General features: G+C 38.2%; 1 protein-coding gene across 10 annotated transcripts in view; it reads left to right on the plus strand.

Annotated features, from left to right (window-relative positions):
- The window catches only part of MGA (MAX dimerization protein MGA), a 172,236-nt gene that overhangs the window by 68,335 nt on the left and 89,272 nt on the right, over window positions 1–14,629 (plus strand). For all 10 annotated transcript variants that reach the window (XM_040492349.1, XM_040492348.1, XM_040492357.1 and 7 more), the window contains exon 2: window positions 3,788–4,918. In XM_040492349.1, coding sequence (XP_040348283.1) covers window positions 3,855–4,918 — 1,064 coding nt within the window. In that variant the 5' untranslated portion in view covers window positions 3,788–3,854. The remainder of the gene's footprint in view (window positions 1–3,787; window positions 4,919–14,629) is intronic.

Genomic DNA, 14,629 nt, shown 5'->3' on the forward strand with positions numbered 1-14,629 from the left:
AAATAAATAAATAAATAAATAAATAAATAAATAAATAAATAAATAAAACGGAGATTGTTTTGGTCATAAAGTAGGTCTTTGGTTTTTTAATGCATTTTAACTAACTCATGGAATACTTTGGAAGGTTTTTTTCAAAAAACAACTTGGACAAATCACTAAGTCTGAAAATTATTTTTCCTGTTTTCATACACATTTTTACATTAAAAAAATTATATTATCTGTGCACAGAGTTGAAATAGGGCGGGCTGACTTTTCTGTACTTAATTTTTTTTTTTTTTTGTTTAGGCAAAAGGAAAAATCTGAAATGTGTTTATGTGAAGTTAGCATAAAATTTACTTCAATGCATTCTGTAACACTAAATGGGATTTCTGTCAGTTGAATATTTGACATGTCATAGATTTTTAAGAGTGCTTTTTAAAGCACTAGTTAAAACTTCTTTGCTCTAGTTTTACCTGTAATCTGAAAACCAAGATTTTAATTTTAGTATTATAGACGGGAATGTTTAAGAAATTCTAAACCCTTTTTAATATTCATAGGTTTGGAGTATCTAAAAAGATGTTTAGGTAGTTCTTCGCCACTAAGTTCTTAGTTGTATTAAGTAAATGTACTTAAGGGGCGCCTGGGTGGCGCAGTCGGTTAAGCGTCCGACTTCAGCCAGGTCACGATCTCGCGGTCCGTGAGTTCGAGCCCCGCGTCGGGCTCTGGGCTGATGGCTCAGAGCCTGGAGCCTGTTTCTGATTCTGTGTCTCTCTCTCTCTCTCTGCCCCTCCCCCGTTCATGCTCTGTCTCTCTCTCTGTCCCAAAAATAAATAAACGTTGAAAAAAAAATTAAAAAAAAAAAAAAGTAAATGTACTTAAGAATGTTTTACATAATTGCTCACAAAAATGGTGGTTTGTAAAAAAAAAAACCAAAAACTTTGAACGTTATCAACTAAGTATAGGAATTTGCAGTTTGAATTATATGCTTTTGTAGAGGTATTAGTTTTTGTGAATTTTCTAAGCCTTATTTTTTAACGTTTATTTTGAGAGTGCATGGGGGGGGTTGGGCACAGAGAGATGGAGAGGGAGAGGGGTACGGGGTGGGGGGGGGACGGGGGAGGGAGGGAGGGAGAGAATCGTAAGCAAGCTCCACATTGTCAGCGCCTGGAGTCTGATGTGAGGCTCGAACTCATGAACCGTGAGATCATGACCTGAGCTGAAATAAAGTTGGATGCTTAACCTACTAGGCCACCTAGGCGCCCCTAAGCTTTATTAATTTTATAGTCCCCTTATTTTTTACTTGTAGGTCTATTTTAATTTTGCTTTATCAATCTCTGATGCTGCCTAAACTTACTAGTTTTAGGAAACCAGTGACCTTAATTGCCTTAAGCCTGAGGCAGCTTTTGAAAAGAATCACCCTAAATTTTCTCTCTTAAAAAAATAAGCTCTAAATGAGAGAAGAAATTGTTTTTTCATCTTTCCTGGGTATTAGTGCTTTAGTGTAAGGAAGTGGGATTCTATTTTTATATTTAGCCATAATAGGAAACAGTAGCCAACCTTTTTGAAGTCTTGACTTTTAAAATATCTATTATCCTTAGGCTAATTGTGAATATTTTAAGTTTTTTGGTCATGTGGCCAGTTCTCTAAAAAGAGGTAAAGTTCAGATCATATGATTTTGCTGCTTGTCAGTAGCTCTGATGAAAGATAAAATTAGACTTTTTAATTAAAGTGAGTAGCATCAATAAAAGGCTGATTTGATTAATTAAAATTACTGACCCACTTACGCAGGAGTAGTGATGTAGCATCTTTTTTGTGTAAATGCTAATTAGAGATAACTTTATATCTTGTAGAATATTTAGGTAATTGAACACATCAGTTGAATTTAACAATGTGACATTTCTGTATAACTTTTTATTGAGATATAAATCCTGTAACATAAAATTCACCATTTTAAAGGGTACACTTCACAGATTTTTAGTTCCTGAACATTTCTGTCACCCCCAATAGAAACCCCATACCCATTAGCAGTTGTCCCAGTTATCCCTCTCTCCTTCCCCTGGCAACCACTAATCTACTTTTCATCTCTGCAGATTTGCTTGCTTTAGACATTACATATAAATGAAATCATATGTGTGGGATTTTATTTTATTTTATTTTATTTCATTTTTTTAATGTTTCTTTGTTTATTCATTTATTTAATAATAATAACAGACAATATGAAGCAGGCTCCCCGCTCTGAACTGTCAGCACAGAGCCTGATACGGGACCCGAACCCACGAACTGTGAGATCATGAGCTGAAGTCAGATACTTAAATGACTGAGCCACCCAGATGCCCCCTTATATGTGGGATTTTAGTTAAATAAGGACTAATTTTAATTATTTTCCAAATATATTGGATGTTCACAAGGTAAAAAATTTACAGTGTTACAGTATGTTTTTTCCCACCCACCCAGTTTTCCCTTGATATAGCCAACACTAGTTCTTTTCCTATCTGTATAAATTGTATGTGTGAAGCAAATACATACTCTATTCTTTCTTTAGCTTTTTGTTTTTAATTTTATCAAGAAGTGTAACATAACCTATAATTCTTTGGAACATTTTGCTCTTAATATATCTTGTAGAGTATGAGTCCATGAAACTTATACATTGTTTATTTTATGTTTATTTGTTTATTTAATGTTTATTTATTTTTGAGAGAGACGGAGGCAGAATGTGAGTGGGTTGGGGCAGAGAGAGAGGGAGACACAGAATCCGAAGCAGGCTTCAGGCTCTGAGCTGTCAGCACAGAGCTCAACATGGGGCTCGAACTCACGAGCTGTGAGATCATGACCTGAGCTGAAGTCGGACGCTCAACTGACTGAGTCACCCAGGCACCCCTGTAGTTTTGATATTTTCATGTTGCCATGTATCATAGAGATTATGTTGTCTTACAGCCTCAGCATCTGGTTAGATGAGAATGCTGGTTGATTTACACCCTTTCCAACACCTCTACCAAATTGTGACTTTTGCTGGTGTGATGGGGTAAAAAAAAGTGTCAGGATGGTTTTAATTATGTATGTCTCTTATTCTGACATTACGTTTTCACAGGTATTTTCTTTTGTACACTTTTTGATATAATACAGTACTGCAAATATCTTTTCTATCTTTTATGATTAGTTTTTCTCTAGTTTTACTGTAAGAATGCAGTATATAATACATATACAAAATATATTAATTGTTTATATTATGGTAAGCCTTCTGTCAACCATGGTTTATTAGTGATTGAGTTTTTGAGGAGTCAGAAGTTACACACAGGTTTTCTTTTATTATTTTTTTTAACGTTTTAAATTTATTTTTTAGAGAGAGAGAGAGTGAGAGTGCAAGCGGGGGAGGGGCAAAGTAAGAGGGGGATATAGGATCCGAAGCAGGCTCCACACTGACAGCAGAGAGCCTGATGTGGGGCTTGAACCCACGAACTGTGAAATCATGACCTGAGCCAAAGTTGGATGCTTAACTGACTGAGCCACCTAGGCACCCCCATATAGATTTTCACCTGTGCATGCAGGAAGGGGAAGTCGGTGGTCCTAATCCCTGAGTTGTTCCAGGGTCAACTGTAATTACATTAAAATGAATTTTAAAAAGATAATTCAATAATCCAAAGTGAATGTCAGTACATTGATAGAAAGGCAGAACCAAAGTCTTGAAAGAGTTTAGGAATATGTTTTGGGGATAGCATAATTATTCTTGTATTTTTAACTAAATAAACGTTTACTTGATTAAAGTGCTTTTGTTTTGTTTTTTTGTTTTTTTGTTTTGCTTGTTTTGTAGGCTGGGAAGTCTGCTGTGACTATGTGGTGACTACAATTATCTTACTACTGAGTTTCCCACTGGAATCATGGAGGAGAAACAGCAGATTCTATTGGCTAATCAAGATGGTGGTACAGTGGCAGGAGCAGCACCTACCTTCTTTGTCATCCTAAAACAACCAGGAAATGGCAAAACTGATCAAGGAATTTTGGTTACTAATCGGGATGCCTGTGCTTTGGCTAGCAGTGTGTCATCACCAGGAAAGTCTAAAGGGAAGATTTGCCTTCCAGCTGATTGTACTGTGGGAGGAATCACTGTCACCTTGGATAACAATAGTATGTGGAATGAATTCTATCATCGAAGCACAGAGATGATTCTGACCAAGCAGGGAAGACGCATGTTTCCATACTGTCGTTACTGGATAACAGGTTTAGATTCAAATATGAAGTATATTCTTGTCATGGATATATCTCCTGTGGATAATCATCGTTATAAGTGGAATGGTCGCTGGTGGGAACCAAGTGGGAAGGCTGAGCCCCATGTTTTGGGGAGGGTTTTTATTCACCCAGAATCTCCCTCCACAGGTCATTATTGGATGCATCAACCAGTATCTTTCTATAAACTTAAACTTACCAACAACACACTGGACCAAGAAGGGCATATCATCTTGCACTCTATGCATCGCTACCTGCCAAGACTTCATTTGGTGCCTGCAGAAAAGGCTACTGAAGTGATACAATTAAATGGCCCTGGTGTCCATACTTTTACCTTCCCACAGACTGAATTCTTTGCAGTAACAGCTTATCAGAACATTCAGATTACCCAGCTGAAAATAGATTACAATCCATTTGCTAAAGGGTTCCGGGATGATGGGCTGAATAGTAAGCCCCAGAGAGATGGAAAACAAAAGAACAGCTCTGACCAGGAAGGTAATAGTGTTCCCAGTTCTCCTGGTCAGCGGGTCCGTCTTCTAGAAGGTGAGGGGTCAGAGGTACAGCTAACAGATTCAGATCCTTTATCAAGGGGTCATGAAACATCAGGCAAGGGTTTGGAGAAGGCTTCTCTTAATATAAAACGGGACTTTCTTGGCTTCATGGATATTGATTCAGCATTGGGTGAAGTTCCTCAATTGAAACAAGAGGTTACTGAAAGGTAGGTTAACAGCTTTTCTATTCTTAGAGATTAAAAGGAATATTTTGGATTAAACATTGGTTGGGGCGCCTGGGTGGCGCAGTCGGTTAAGCGTCCGACTTCAGCCAGGTCACGATCTCACCGTCTGTGAGTTCGAGCCCCGCGTCAGGCTCTGGGCTGATGGCTCAGAGCCTGGAGCCTGTTTCCGATTCTGTGTCTCCCTCTCTCTCTGCCCCTCCCCCGTTCATGCTCTGTCTCTCTCTGTCCCAAAAATAAATAAAAACGTTGAAAAAAAAATTTAAACATTGGTTGTGTGGACTGCTGACTTGAGATATTGATAAATGCAAGCTACTATAAAATATACCATAGTGTTTACATTTTGTGAAGTGACAGCTTATTTTTTTGTAATGAGTATCAGTTGAGTTCAGGATTTAGAATTATAGGCAAATTAGATGGGATTTCACAACAGGAACATTTTGCTCATTTAGATTTAGAGTTTGAGAATTTTTAGGCTTAGGATTTTTTTTTTAATTTTTTATATTTTATTTTTAATTTATTATTTTTAACATTTACTTTTGAGAGAGAGAGAGAGAGAAAGCGCGAGCGCGCGAGCAGGGGAGGGGCAGAGAGAGAGGGAGACACAGAATCCAAAGGAGACTCCAGGCTCTGAGCTGTCAGCACAGAGGCCAATGTGGGGCTTGAACTCACAGACTGCAAGATCATGACCTCAGCCGAAGTCTGACACTCAACCGACTGAGCCACCCAAGCACCCCTGTTTTATGTTTTTTTTTAAAATATTTTATTTTTTAGTAATCTCTACACCTAACATGAGGCCCAGGCGTCCCTGGATTTTGGCAATCCTAATAGGTGTATAGTAGTATCTCATTATCTTAATTTGTAATTCTCTGATGACCTACAGTGTATGTCTTTTTATACACGTAATTTGCCATTTGTATGTCTTCTTTGGTGAGGTGTGTGTTAGGGTCTATAGCCCGTTTTAACCTTTTTTTTTTTTTTTAAGCATTTGTTCATTTTTTGAGAGACAGAGACAGAGTGTGAACAGGGGAGGGGCAGAGAGAGGGAGACAAAGAATCCAAAGCAGTGTCCAGGCTCTGAGCTGTCAGCACAGAGCCCAATGTGGAGCTTGAACCCATGAACTGTGAGCTCATGACCAGAGCCAAAGTTGGACGCTTAACCGACTGAGCCACCCAGGCGCACTTGTAGTCCATTTTAAAATTAGACATTTTCTTAAGTTTTAGGAGTTTTTTGTATATTTTGGAAAAGCAGTCCTTTATCAAATGTGAGTTTTGCAAATATATTCTCCCATTCTGTGGCTTGTTTTTTTTTCATCCTCTTGATAATTGTCTTTCACAGAGTAGTTTTTTTATTTTTTAGGAGTTTTCTTATTTTATGAAATTCAGCCTATCAATTATTTCTTTCACTGATCTTGCCTTTGGTGTTGTATTTAAAATGTCATTATCATACCCAAGGTCCTGTAGGCTTCCTCCAATGATATCTTTCAGAAATCTTACAGTTTTGTGTTTTATATTTCTGTTTATGATCCATTTTAACTTATTTTTTGTGAATGGTGGAAGGTCTGTGTCTAGATTCAGTTTTTTGCATGTGGATGTCCTGCCATTCCTGTACCATTTGTTGAGAAGGTGATCTTTGCTCTTTTGTGTTGTTTTTTGCTCCTTTACCAAAGATTGGGTGACCACACTTATGGGGGTCTATTCTGTTTTATTTATTAAAAAGTTTATTTTCATTTATTTATTGAAGTTTATTTTGAAAGTGAGAGCGTGAGTGAGTGGTGGAGGGGCAGAGAGAAAGAGAGAGAGAGAGAGAGAGAGTGTGAGTGAATCCCAAGCAGGCCCTGTGCTGTCAGTGCTGAGTCCCACATGGGGCCCAGTCCCAGTACCCTGGGATCATGACCTGAACTGAAACCAAGAGTTGGACACTTAACTGACTGAGCCACCCAGGCACCCCAAATTCTTTTTAAGTTCAAATCCACATGTTCATTGCTGGTATATAGGAGAGTGCTCTTTTGTATATTAACCTTGTATTCTGCACCCTTGCTATAATAGCTTAGTAATCCCAGAAGTTTTTTAACCTTTCGGATTTCCTACCTAGATGATCATGTTATTTGTGAACAGAGGTAGTTTTCTTTATTAAAAAAAAATTTTTTTTAATGTTTATTTATTTTTGAGAAAGAGAGAGAGAGAGACAGAGTGTGAGCCAGGGAGGGGCAGAGAAAGAGGGAGACAGAATCTGAAGCCGGATCCAGGCTCTGAGTTGTCAGCACAAAGCCCGATGTGGGGTTCAAACCCACGAACTGTGAGATCATGACCTGAGTCGAACTCGGACACTTAACCGATTGAGCCACCCAGGCACACCGAGGCAGTTTTCTTTCTTTCTCCCCAGCCAGTCTATATTACTTTCATTTTCATTTCTTGTTTTATTGTACTAGGTAGGATTTCCAGTATGATGTTGAAGTGTGAGGGGAGATATCCTTGAACTTGGGAAAGGTTCTAGTTTCTCATATTTCATATGTTAGCTTTAATTGTTTAATGGATATTCTTAACCAAGTTGAGAAAATTTCCTTCTAATTTTAGTTTATTCAGTTTTTAATCATAAATGGGTGGTGGATTTTGTCAGATGCTTGTTTTCAATTTTACTGATACGGTCATCTGAATTTTCTTTTTAAGTCTGTTGTGATGGATTACATTAATTGATTTTCAAATGTTGAATCAGGCTTGTGTACCTGGGATACATCCCATTTGCTTATGATGTATAATTCTTATATGTTGTTGGATTCATTTTGCTATTTTGTTAAAGATTTTTGCGTCTGTTCATGAGAGATGACAATCTGTCATTTTCTTAGAATGTCTTTGTCTGGTTTTGGTATTAGGGTAATGTTGGCCTCAGAGAACGAGTTAGAATTATTCCCTCTATATATCATCTGGAAGAGCCTTTAGAGAATTGATTTAATTGCTTCTGTAATTGGGAAAATTCACAAGTGAACCTATCTGGGCCTGGTGCTTTCTGTTTTGGAAGGTTATTATTGATTCAGTTTCTTTAATAGAGGCCTATTCCAATTGCCTATTTCTTGTGTGAGTTTTGGCAGATTGTTTTTTTTCAAGGAATTGGTCCGTTTTCATCTAGTTTGTCCAATTTGTGGTCAGAGTATCCTTTATTATTTTCTTGATGTCCATGGTATCTGTAGTGATACACTCTTATCACATTGTATATTTCTGATTGTAGTAATTTGTTTTCTCTTTTTATTTTTTCTTATTAGTCTGGCTAAGGGCTTACTGATTTTTTTGATCTTTTTAAAGTAGCAGTTTTTGGGTGTTTCTCTTCTCCCAGGTCAGTTAAGCTCTAATAAAAACTTAGTAGGTTAGGCTCTGGTTAACTAGTTTCTCTAGAGGTCAGGCCTCATTGTTAGGAACAGAGTGCTTCCCCCTGCACTGCTGGGTTTTCTTTTCTTCATGAGAGGATATTTACTGTGAGCACCTGGTCTAGCTCCTGGAGGTAAAACTCATAAAAGTGTGAGGGCCCTTCTGTGACTGAGTTCCACTGGGGTTTTTAACTTTCATATTTGTTCACACTGAGCCTCTAGCAATTTGTTGGTTATAATTCAGGTTTTTCTACTCCAGTGCTGGTTCCCAAAATGGTTTTTACTTGTCAGTCTGTGTTCTACTAAAGCCCTGACCCCCTGTATTCACCTATCTCAGTAGTTTGCCACTGTGTCTTCACCTCTCTTATGGGTCCAAAAAGAGTTGATTTATTCAGTCTGTTTAGCATTTTACTTGTTTAGGACATAGTGGCAACTTTCAAGCTTCCTAACATGTGGAACTAAAACCCAGAAACTTGCCTTATTTGGAATGTTGGAGCACAAGTTTGGCAGAAATAAATCCCAGCTCAGTATTTTTCCTTTACCTTCCCTTTCTCACTGAATACAAATCCTATTAACAATTACTGTTCTTTGAGTTTGGAATCCCCATATTCATGAGTTTCCCTTGACTTGTTTATGGACAAGTCAGTGCTTTGTGTTTTCTAAGAATTGTTGTTGGAGTGAATGCTACTCAATTTACAGTTTTGTTTTTTCTTTTTTAAAAAAAGCTTTTTAAAATGTTCATTCTTGAGAGAGAAAGAGAGCATGAGTGGGGGAGAGGCAGAGAGAGAGAGGGAGACAGAATCTGAAGCAGGCTCCAGGCTCTGAGCTGTCAGCACAGAGCCTGACATGGGGCTTGAACTCACGAATCATGAGATCATGACCTGAGCGAAAATAGGATGCTTAACTGACTGTGCCACCCAGGTGCCCCAGGTCTTGTTTTTTTCTATCAAGGGAAAGTTCTTTTCAGTTTTTGCTTATCACTGCGGTATTTTTATAGTTGTAACTAGTGAATGCTGTCTATAATAACTGATTTTCCAACCATAGTCTAATCATAATCACCCAACACAATTAAAAATGAATTTGAACTTTTGCCCTCAGTTCACCTTTTTTTATTTAAGTAAAATTTTTTTAAAGTTCATTTTTATTTAGTTTGAGAGAGGAGAGAGAGAATCTTAAGTAGTTTCCACTCTCAGCACAGAAACCAGTGTGGGGCTTGATCTCATGAACTGTGAGATCATGACTTCAGCTGAAATCCAGAGTCAAGAGTTGGATGCTTAACCAGCTGAGCCTCCCAGGTGCCCCTGATTATTGTAATTTTTGTGGTATGCTTTGAAATAGAGAAGTATGTTTCCCAACTTGGTTCTTTTTTTTCAAGCTTGTTTTGGCTATTTGAGATCCCTGGAAATGCTGTATGAAATTCAGCTTCTACAAAAAGACCATTGTGTTTTTGATAATTGTTACACTATATCTGTATGTTGCTTTGGGTAGTGTTGTTACCTTAAAAGTGTTATGTTTTCCAGTCCATGGACATGGGATATCTTTCCATTCAGGTCACTTTTAATTTTTTTTTAATGTTTATTTTTGAGAGGCAGAGGAAGGGCAGAGAGAGAGGGAGACGCAGAATCCAAAGAAGGCTCCAGGCTCTAAGCTGTCAGCACAGGCCCGAAGTGGGGCTCGAACCCATGAACCATGAGATCAAGACCTGAGCAGAAAAAGTCTTAGGATTAACTAACTGACTGAGCCACCCAGGCACCCCTCTGTTTAGGTCTTTAATTTCTTTCAGCAATACTGTATACTTTTTTTAAAAATTTTTTTTAATGTTTTTATTTATTTTTGAGACAGAGAGAGACAGAGCATGAGCGGGGGAGGGGCAGAGAGAGAGGGAGACACAGAATCAGAAGCAGGCTCCGAGCTGTCAGCACAGAGCCTGACGTGGGGCTCGAGCTCACGGACTGTGAGATCATGACCCGAGCTGAAGTCGGATGCCCAACCGACTGAGCCACCCAGGTGCCCCTACTCTATACTTTTTAATGTAAAAAAGTCTTTGCTTCCTTGGTTAAATCTATTCCTACATATTTTACTCTTGCTTTTTTTTTTTTTTTTTAATGTTTATTTAGTTTTGAGAGAAGAGCACAGGGGATGGGCATAGAGAGAGGGCAACAGAGGATCTGAAGCGCGCTCTGTGCTGACAGCAGAGAGCTCGATGCTGGGCTTGAACTCATGGAACCATGAGATCCTGACCTGGGTCAACGTCAGAAGCTTAGCCAACTCAGCCACACAGGCGCCCCTGTGTTTTATCCTTTTTGATTGTATTGCGAATAGAATGGTTTTCTTAATTTCCTTTTTGAAAAGGAAATTGCTGTGTTTTATATTGTGTATTGCTCAGTGTAAAAACGTATTCATTCTTACATGTTGATTTTTGTATTCTTGCTATGTGTGTATTTTTTAGAGTTTTCTATATATAAGATCATGTTATCTATGAATTGACATAGCTTTATTTCTTTTCCAAATTGAATGTATATTATTTCTCTTTCTTGCCTAATTGCTGTAGCTAGAACTTCTAGTACTATATTTAGAAGTGGTGAAAGCTGGAGCATTGGGGTTTTAAATTGCATTTTGCTAAGTTGGTAAAGTTGATCATCTTTTTATATACTTACCAGCCATTGGGATTCCTCAGGTGATCATAGATATGAGAGTTTTTTCTTGGACACCATTTTTCCCCTTTGATTAGTTTGTTTACCCTTTGGCAAAACCCATGTTGTTTTAATTAATATAGCTTTGTAATGGTAGTTGCCTGACTTTTAGATTCCATCTAGGGTCCTACTCTACTCCACCTTTTAAAAAAATTAGTCATTGTTCTTACCTGCTTTGATGTGTTTATTATTTTGTTTCTATTGCAGACATTATTCTTATAAATGTTGGAATGCCTTTCCCTCCAGTTTTGCCCTTATTGGTCAGACTTTTAATTTTTTAAAAGTAATTGGATACTGTTACTTCTCAGTTTAACTCTTCAGAGTCTACTGATTGCCTTAAAAGAAAATATTAAGTAAAAATAGTATTATTTTGTTTCAACCCCCAACTATTACAGTCTGCAGTTTAGTTCTGACATTAACAACTGAGCTGGTGTTAGTTTCCACAAGTTTGAAGACATGGTCCCCTAGAAGACTGCCCCTACTTCAGATAGCTGCCTTAAGTGGTGTCTCCAAGTTACTTGGACTTCTTAACATTTGGCTGCAAATTCAGAGGTTCTCACGAACACCCTCAGGCTTACTAATTCCCTAGAATAACTCCATAGAACTCAGGAAAGGACTGTATTTATGACAGCAGTTTACTATAAAGGATGCAGATTAGAATCATTCATATGAAGAGATAGAGAGTGAGGTCAGGAGGGTCTCAAATGTAGAGCCTCCATGCTCTCTCCCCAGGAGACCTGTAGGGTGTGTCACCCTCCTGGCATATGGATGTGTTCACCAACTAGGAAACACCTTTGAATTTTGGTGTCTGCTTTTGTTAAGGTTTCAAGTAGGTGTGGACTAACTAAGTCACTGGCCAGGTGATTGAAGTTAATCTCTCCAGCGCCCTTCCCCTCCCTGCAGGTCAGGTTGCTTTGTAGCCCCAATCCTCTAATCACAGGGTGGGTCCTTCTAGTGACCAGTCCCCATCGTGAAGCTTTATAGGACCTCACTGTTGAGTTACCTCATTAGCGTAGTCTTAAGTGTGATCCAGTGGGCTCATGAATAATACAGACACTTTTATTTATTTATTTTTTTAAGAGAAAGAATAGAGTGCCCCCACCCATGCATGGGGAGGGGCAGAGGGAGAGAGGGAGGGAGAAAGAATCTTAAAAAGGCTCCATGCCCAGAGCATCTGATGTGGGATGTGGGGCTCCATCCCTGGACTGTGTGATCATGACCCGAGTGGAAATCAAGTTGAATGCTCGACTGACTGAGCCACATAGGCTCCCCTAGCAAAGACACTTCTATCACTTAGGAATTTCCAAGGGTTTTATAGAAACTCTGTGTTAGGAACACTGGATGAAGACCAGACAAGTTCATTATATGATAAGTATATACACATAATTTAAAAAGCTTAAATAAAACCACATGGTGAAAAAGACACTCTCTTGCTTCATTCCTCTTCACCCCCTACAGTTCTTCCTAAAGGAAATTTGATTTTTCACTTACAGTCATTTCTAGTGATATCTGTCTCTGTCTAAATCATATGCAATGCCAACTAATTATCATATTTACATGTTATCCAAGTCTTTCAGTTTTTCTTCCCTTGTCAGTACAGTCGTCACAAAAATATCCATTTTTAATGATGTGATACAAATTTTCTATACTGTTTAGCCAAATAGTATATCATAATCACATTTTCTTGTATAATTTTGTTTTTTAGTAATTGTTACCATATTTTTTCTTTCCCTTAGTTTTCTATATACCTAGTGGTAATTCTTTTCAAATTCTTTTTAAAATTTATTTTTTATTTTTCTAATGTTTTTATTTATTTTTGAGGTAGAGAGAGACAGAGCATGAGCAGGGGAGGGGCTGAGAGAGAGGGAGACACAGAATCCGAAGCAGGCTCCACGCTCCGAGCTGTCAGCACAGAACCCGATGCGGCCTCGAACTCACGAACCGTGAGATCATGACCTGAGCTGAAGTCGGACGCTCAACCAACTGAGCCACCCAGGCGCCCCAATTCTTTTCAGATTCTTAAGTTAAACTTGAAGTTTCACAGTTTACTTAGACACACACACACTTTTCATCTAATTAACGTAAAATTTTTTTTGTCTCCTGAATACTATCTTGAGTTGCTCTTGTCTGCTTTGTCAATCTGAACTAGTTGTTCTCTGAGACTGTAAAGGTTTGGGATTTCACTTTGCTGTCATCCTGCTGACTCTGCATTTAACATTGTTGTATATAGGTCCTCCTATTTCTGTATCTTCAGTTGTCTCTATTGCTTTGTGTTCTCTTTTTTTTGGTCAAGTACATCTTTTTGTTCCCTCAGAAAGAATGTATGGTACGTAGAATTTTGGAATATTTAAATAAAATCACTTCTGATGGAAATAGTAGTGTCCTTTCAACTTGCTTTGCCCTTTTCAACCCTTAGTTTTCTTCTTGCATGGTGAAATGTAACTTTGTTATATCCTCCTGCTTTATATATTTGGTTGGGTATAGAGTTCTTTGCTTAAAAACGTGTCCTTGTGTTCCAGTTACCTGTTGAGAAGGTTTTTTTTTTTTTAATTTTATCTTTTACTTTTTAAAATTTACATCCAAATTAGTTAGCATATAGTGCAACAATGATTTCAGGAGTAGATTCCTTAATGCCCCTTACCCGTTTAGCCCATCCCCCCTCCCACAACCCCTCCAGCAATTCCTCCAGTAACCCTCAGTTTGTTCTCCATATTTATGAGTCTCTTCTGTTGTGTCCCCCTCCCTGTTTTTATATTATTTTTGTTTCCCTTCTCTTATGTTCATTTGTTTTGTCTCTTAAAGTCCTCATATGAGTGAAGTCATATGATTTTTGTCTTTCTCTGACTGACTGATTTCACTTAGCATAATACCCTCCAGTTCCATCCACGTAGTTGCAAATGGCAAGATTACATTCTTTTTGATTGCCGAGTAATACTCCATTGTATATATATATACCACATCTTTATCCATTCATCCATCGATGGACATTTGGGCTCTTTCCATACTTTGGCTATTGTTGATAGTGCTGCTGTCAACATGGGGGTGCATGTGTCCCTTCGAAACAGCACACCTGTATCCCGTGGATAAATGCCTAGTAGTGCAATTGCTGGGTCATAGGGTAGTTCTATTTTTAGTTTTTTGAGGAACCTCCATACTGTTTTCCAGAGCGGCTGCACCAGCTTGCATTCCCAGAGGTTTTTTTTAGTAAGCTCTGTGCCCAGTGTAGGGCTTGAACTAACAACCCCAAGATCAAAAGTCTCATGCTCTAGGGACTGAGCCTGCCAGTCCCCCCCAACCCCCGCCTTGAGAAGTTTGATGTCCTTTTGATTCCTGGTCCTTTGATGCTCTTAACATCTTTTGTTGATCTCTCATATTATGAAATTTCACATTGATAAGCTTTGGTGTGGTTCTCATTGTTGTGTGCTGTGTTTTTTCAATCAAATTCATGTTCTTTAGTTGTAGGAACATATTTAGTATTATTATTCTGGTAAATTTTCCACTTAAGGTTTTCGGTTGGATGTTCAATCTCCTGGATTACTTTATATGGTCTTTTTTTTTTTCCCCTGTCATTATCTTTTTGCTCTACTTTACATGAGGTTTTCTTGATTTAATATCTAACTTATTGAAGGCTTTTTTTTTTTT

Source organism: Herpailurus yagouaroundi, unplaced genomic scaffold (genome assembly GCF_014898765.1).
Source record: "Herpailurus yagouaroundi ecotype Mexico unplaced genomic scaffold, PumYag 184, whole genome shotgun sequence".
Classification (NCBI taxonomy): domain Eukaryota; kingdom Metazoa; phylum Chordata; class Mammalia; order Carnivora; family Felidae; genus Herpailurus; species Herpailurus yagouaroundi.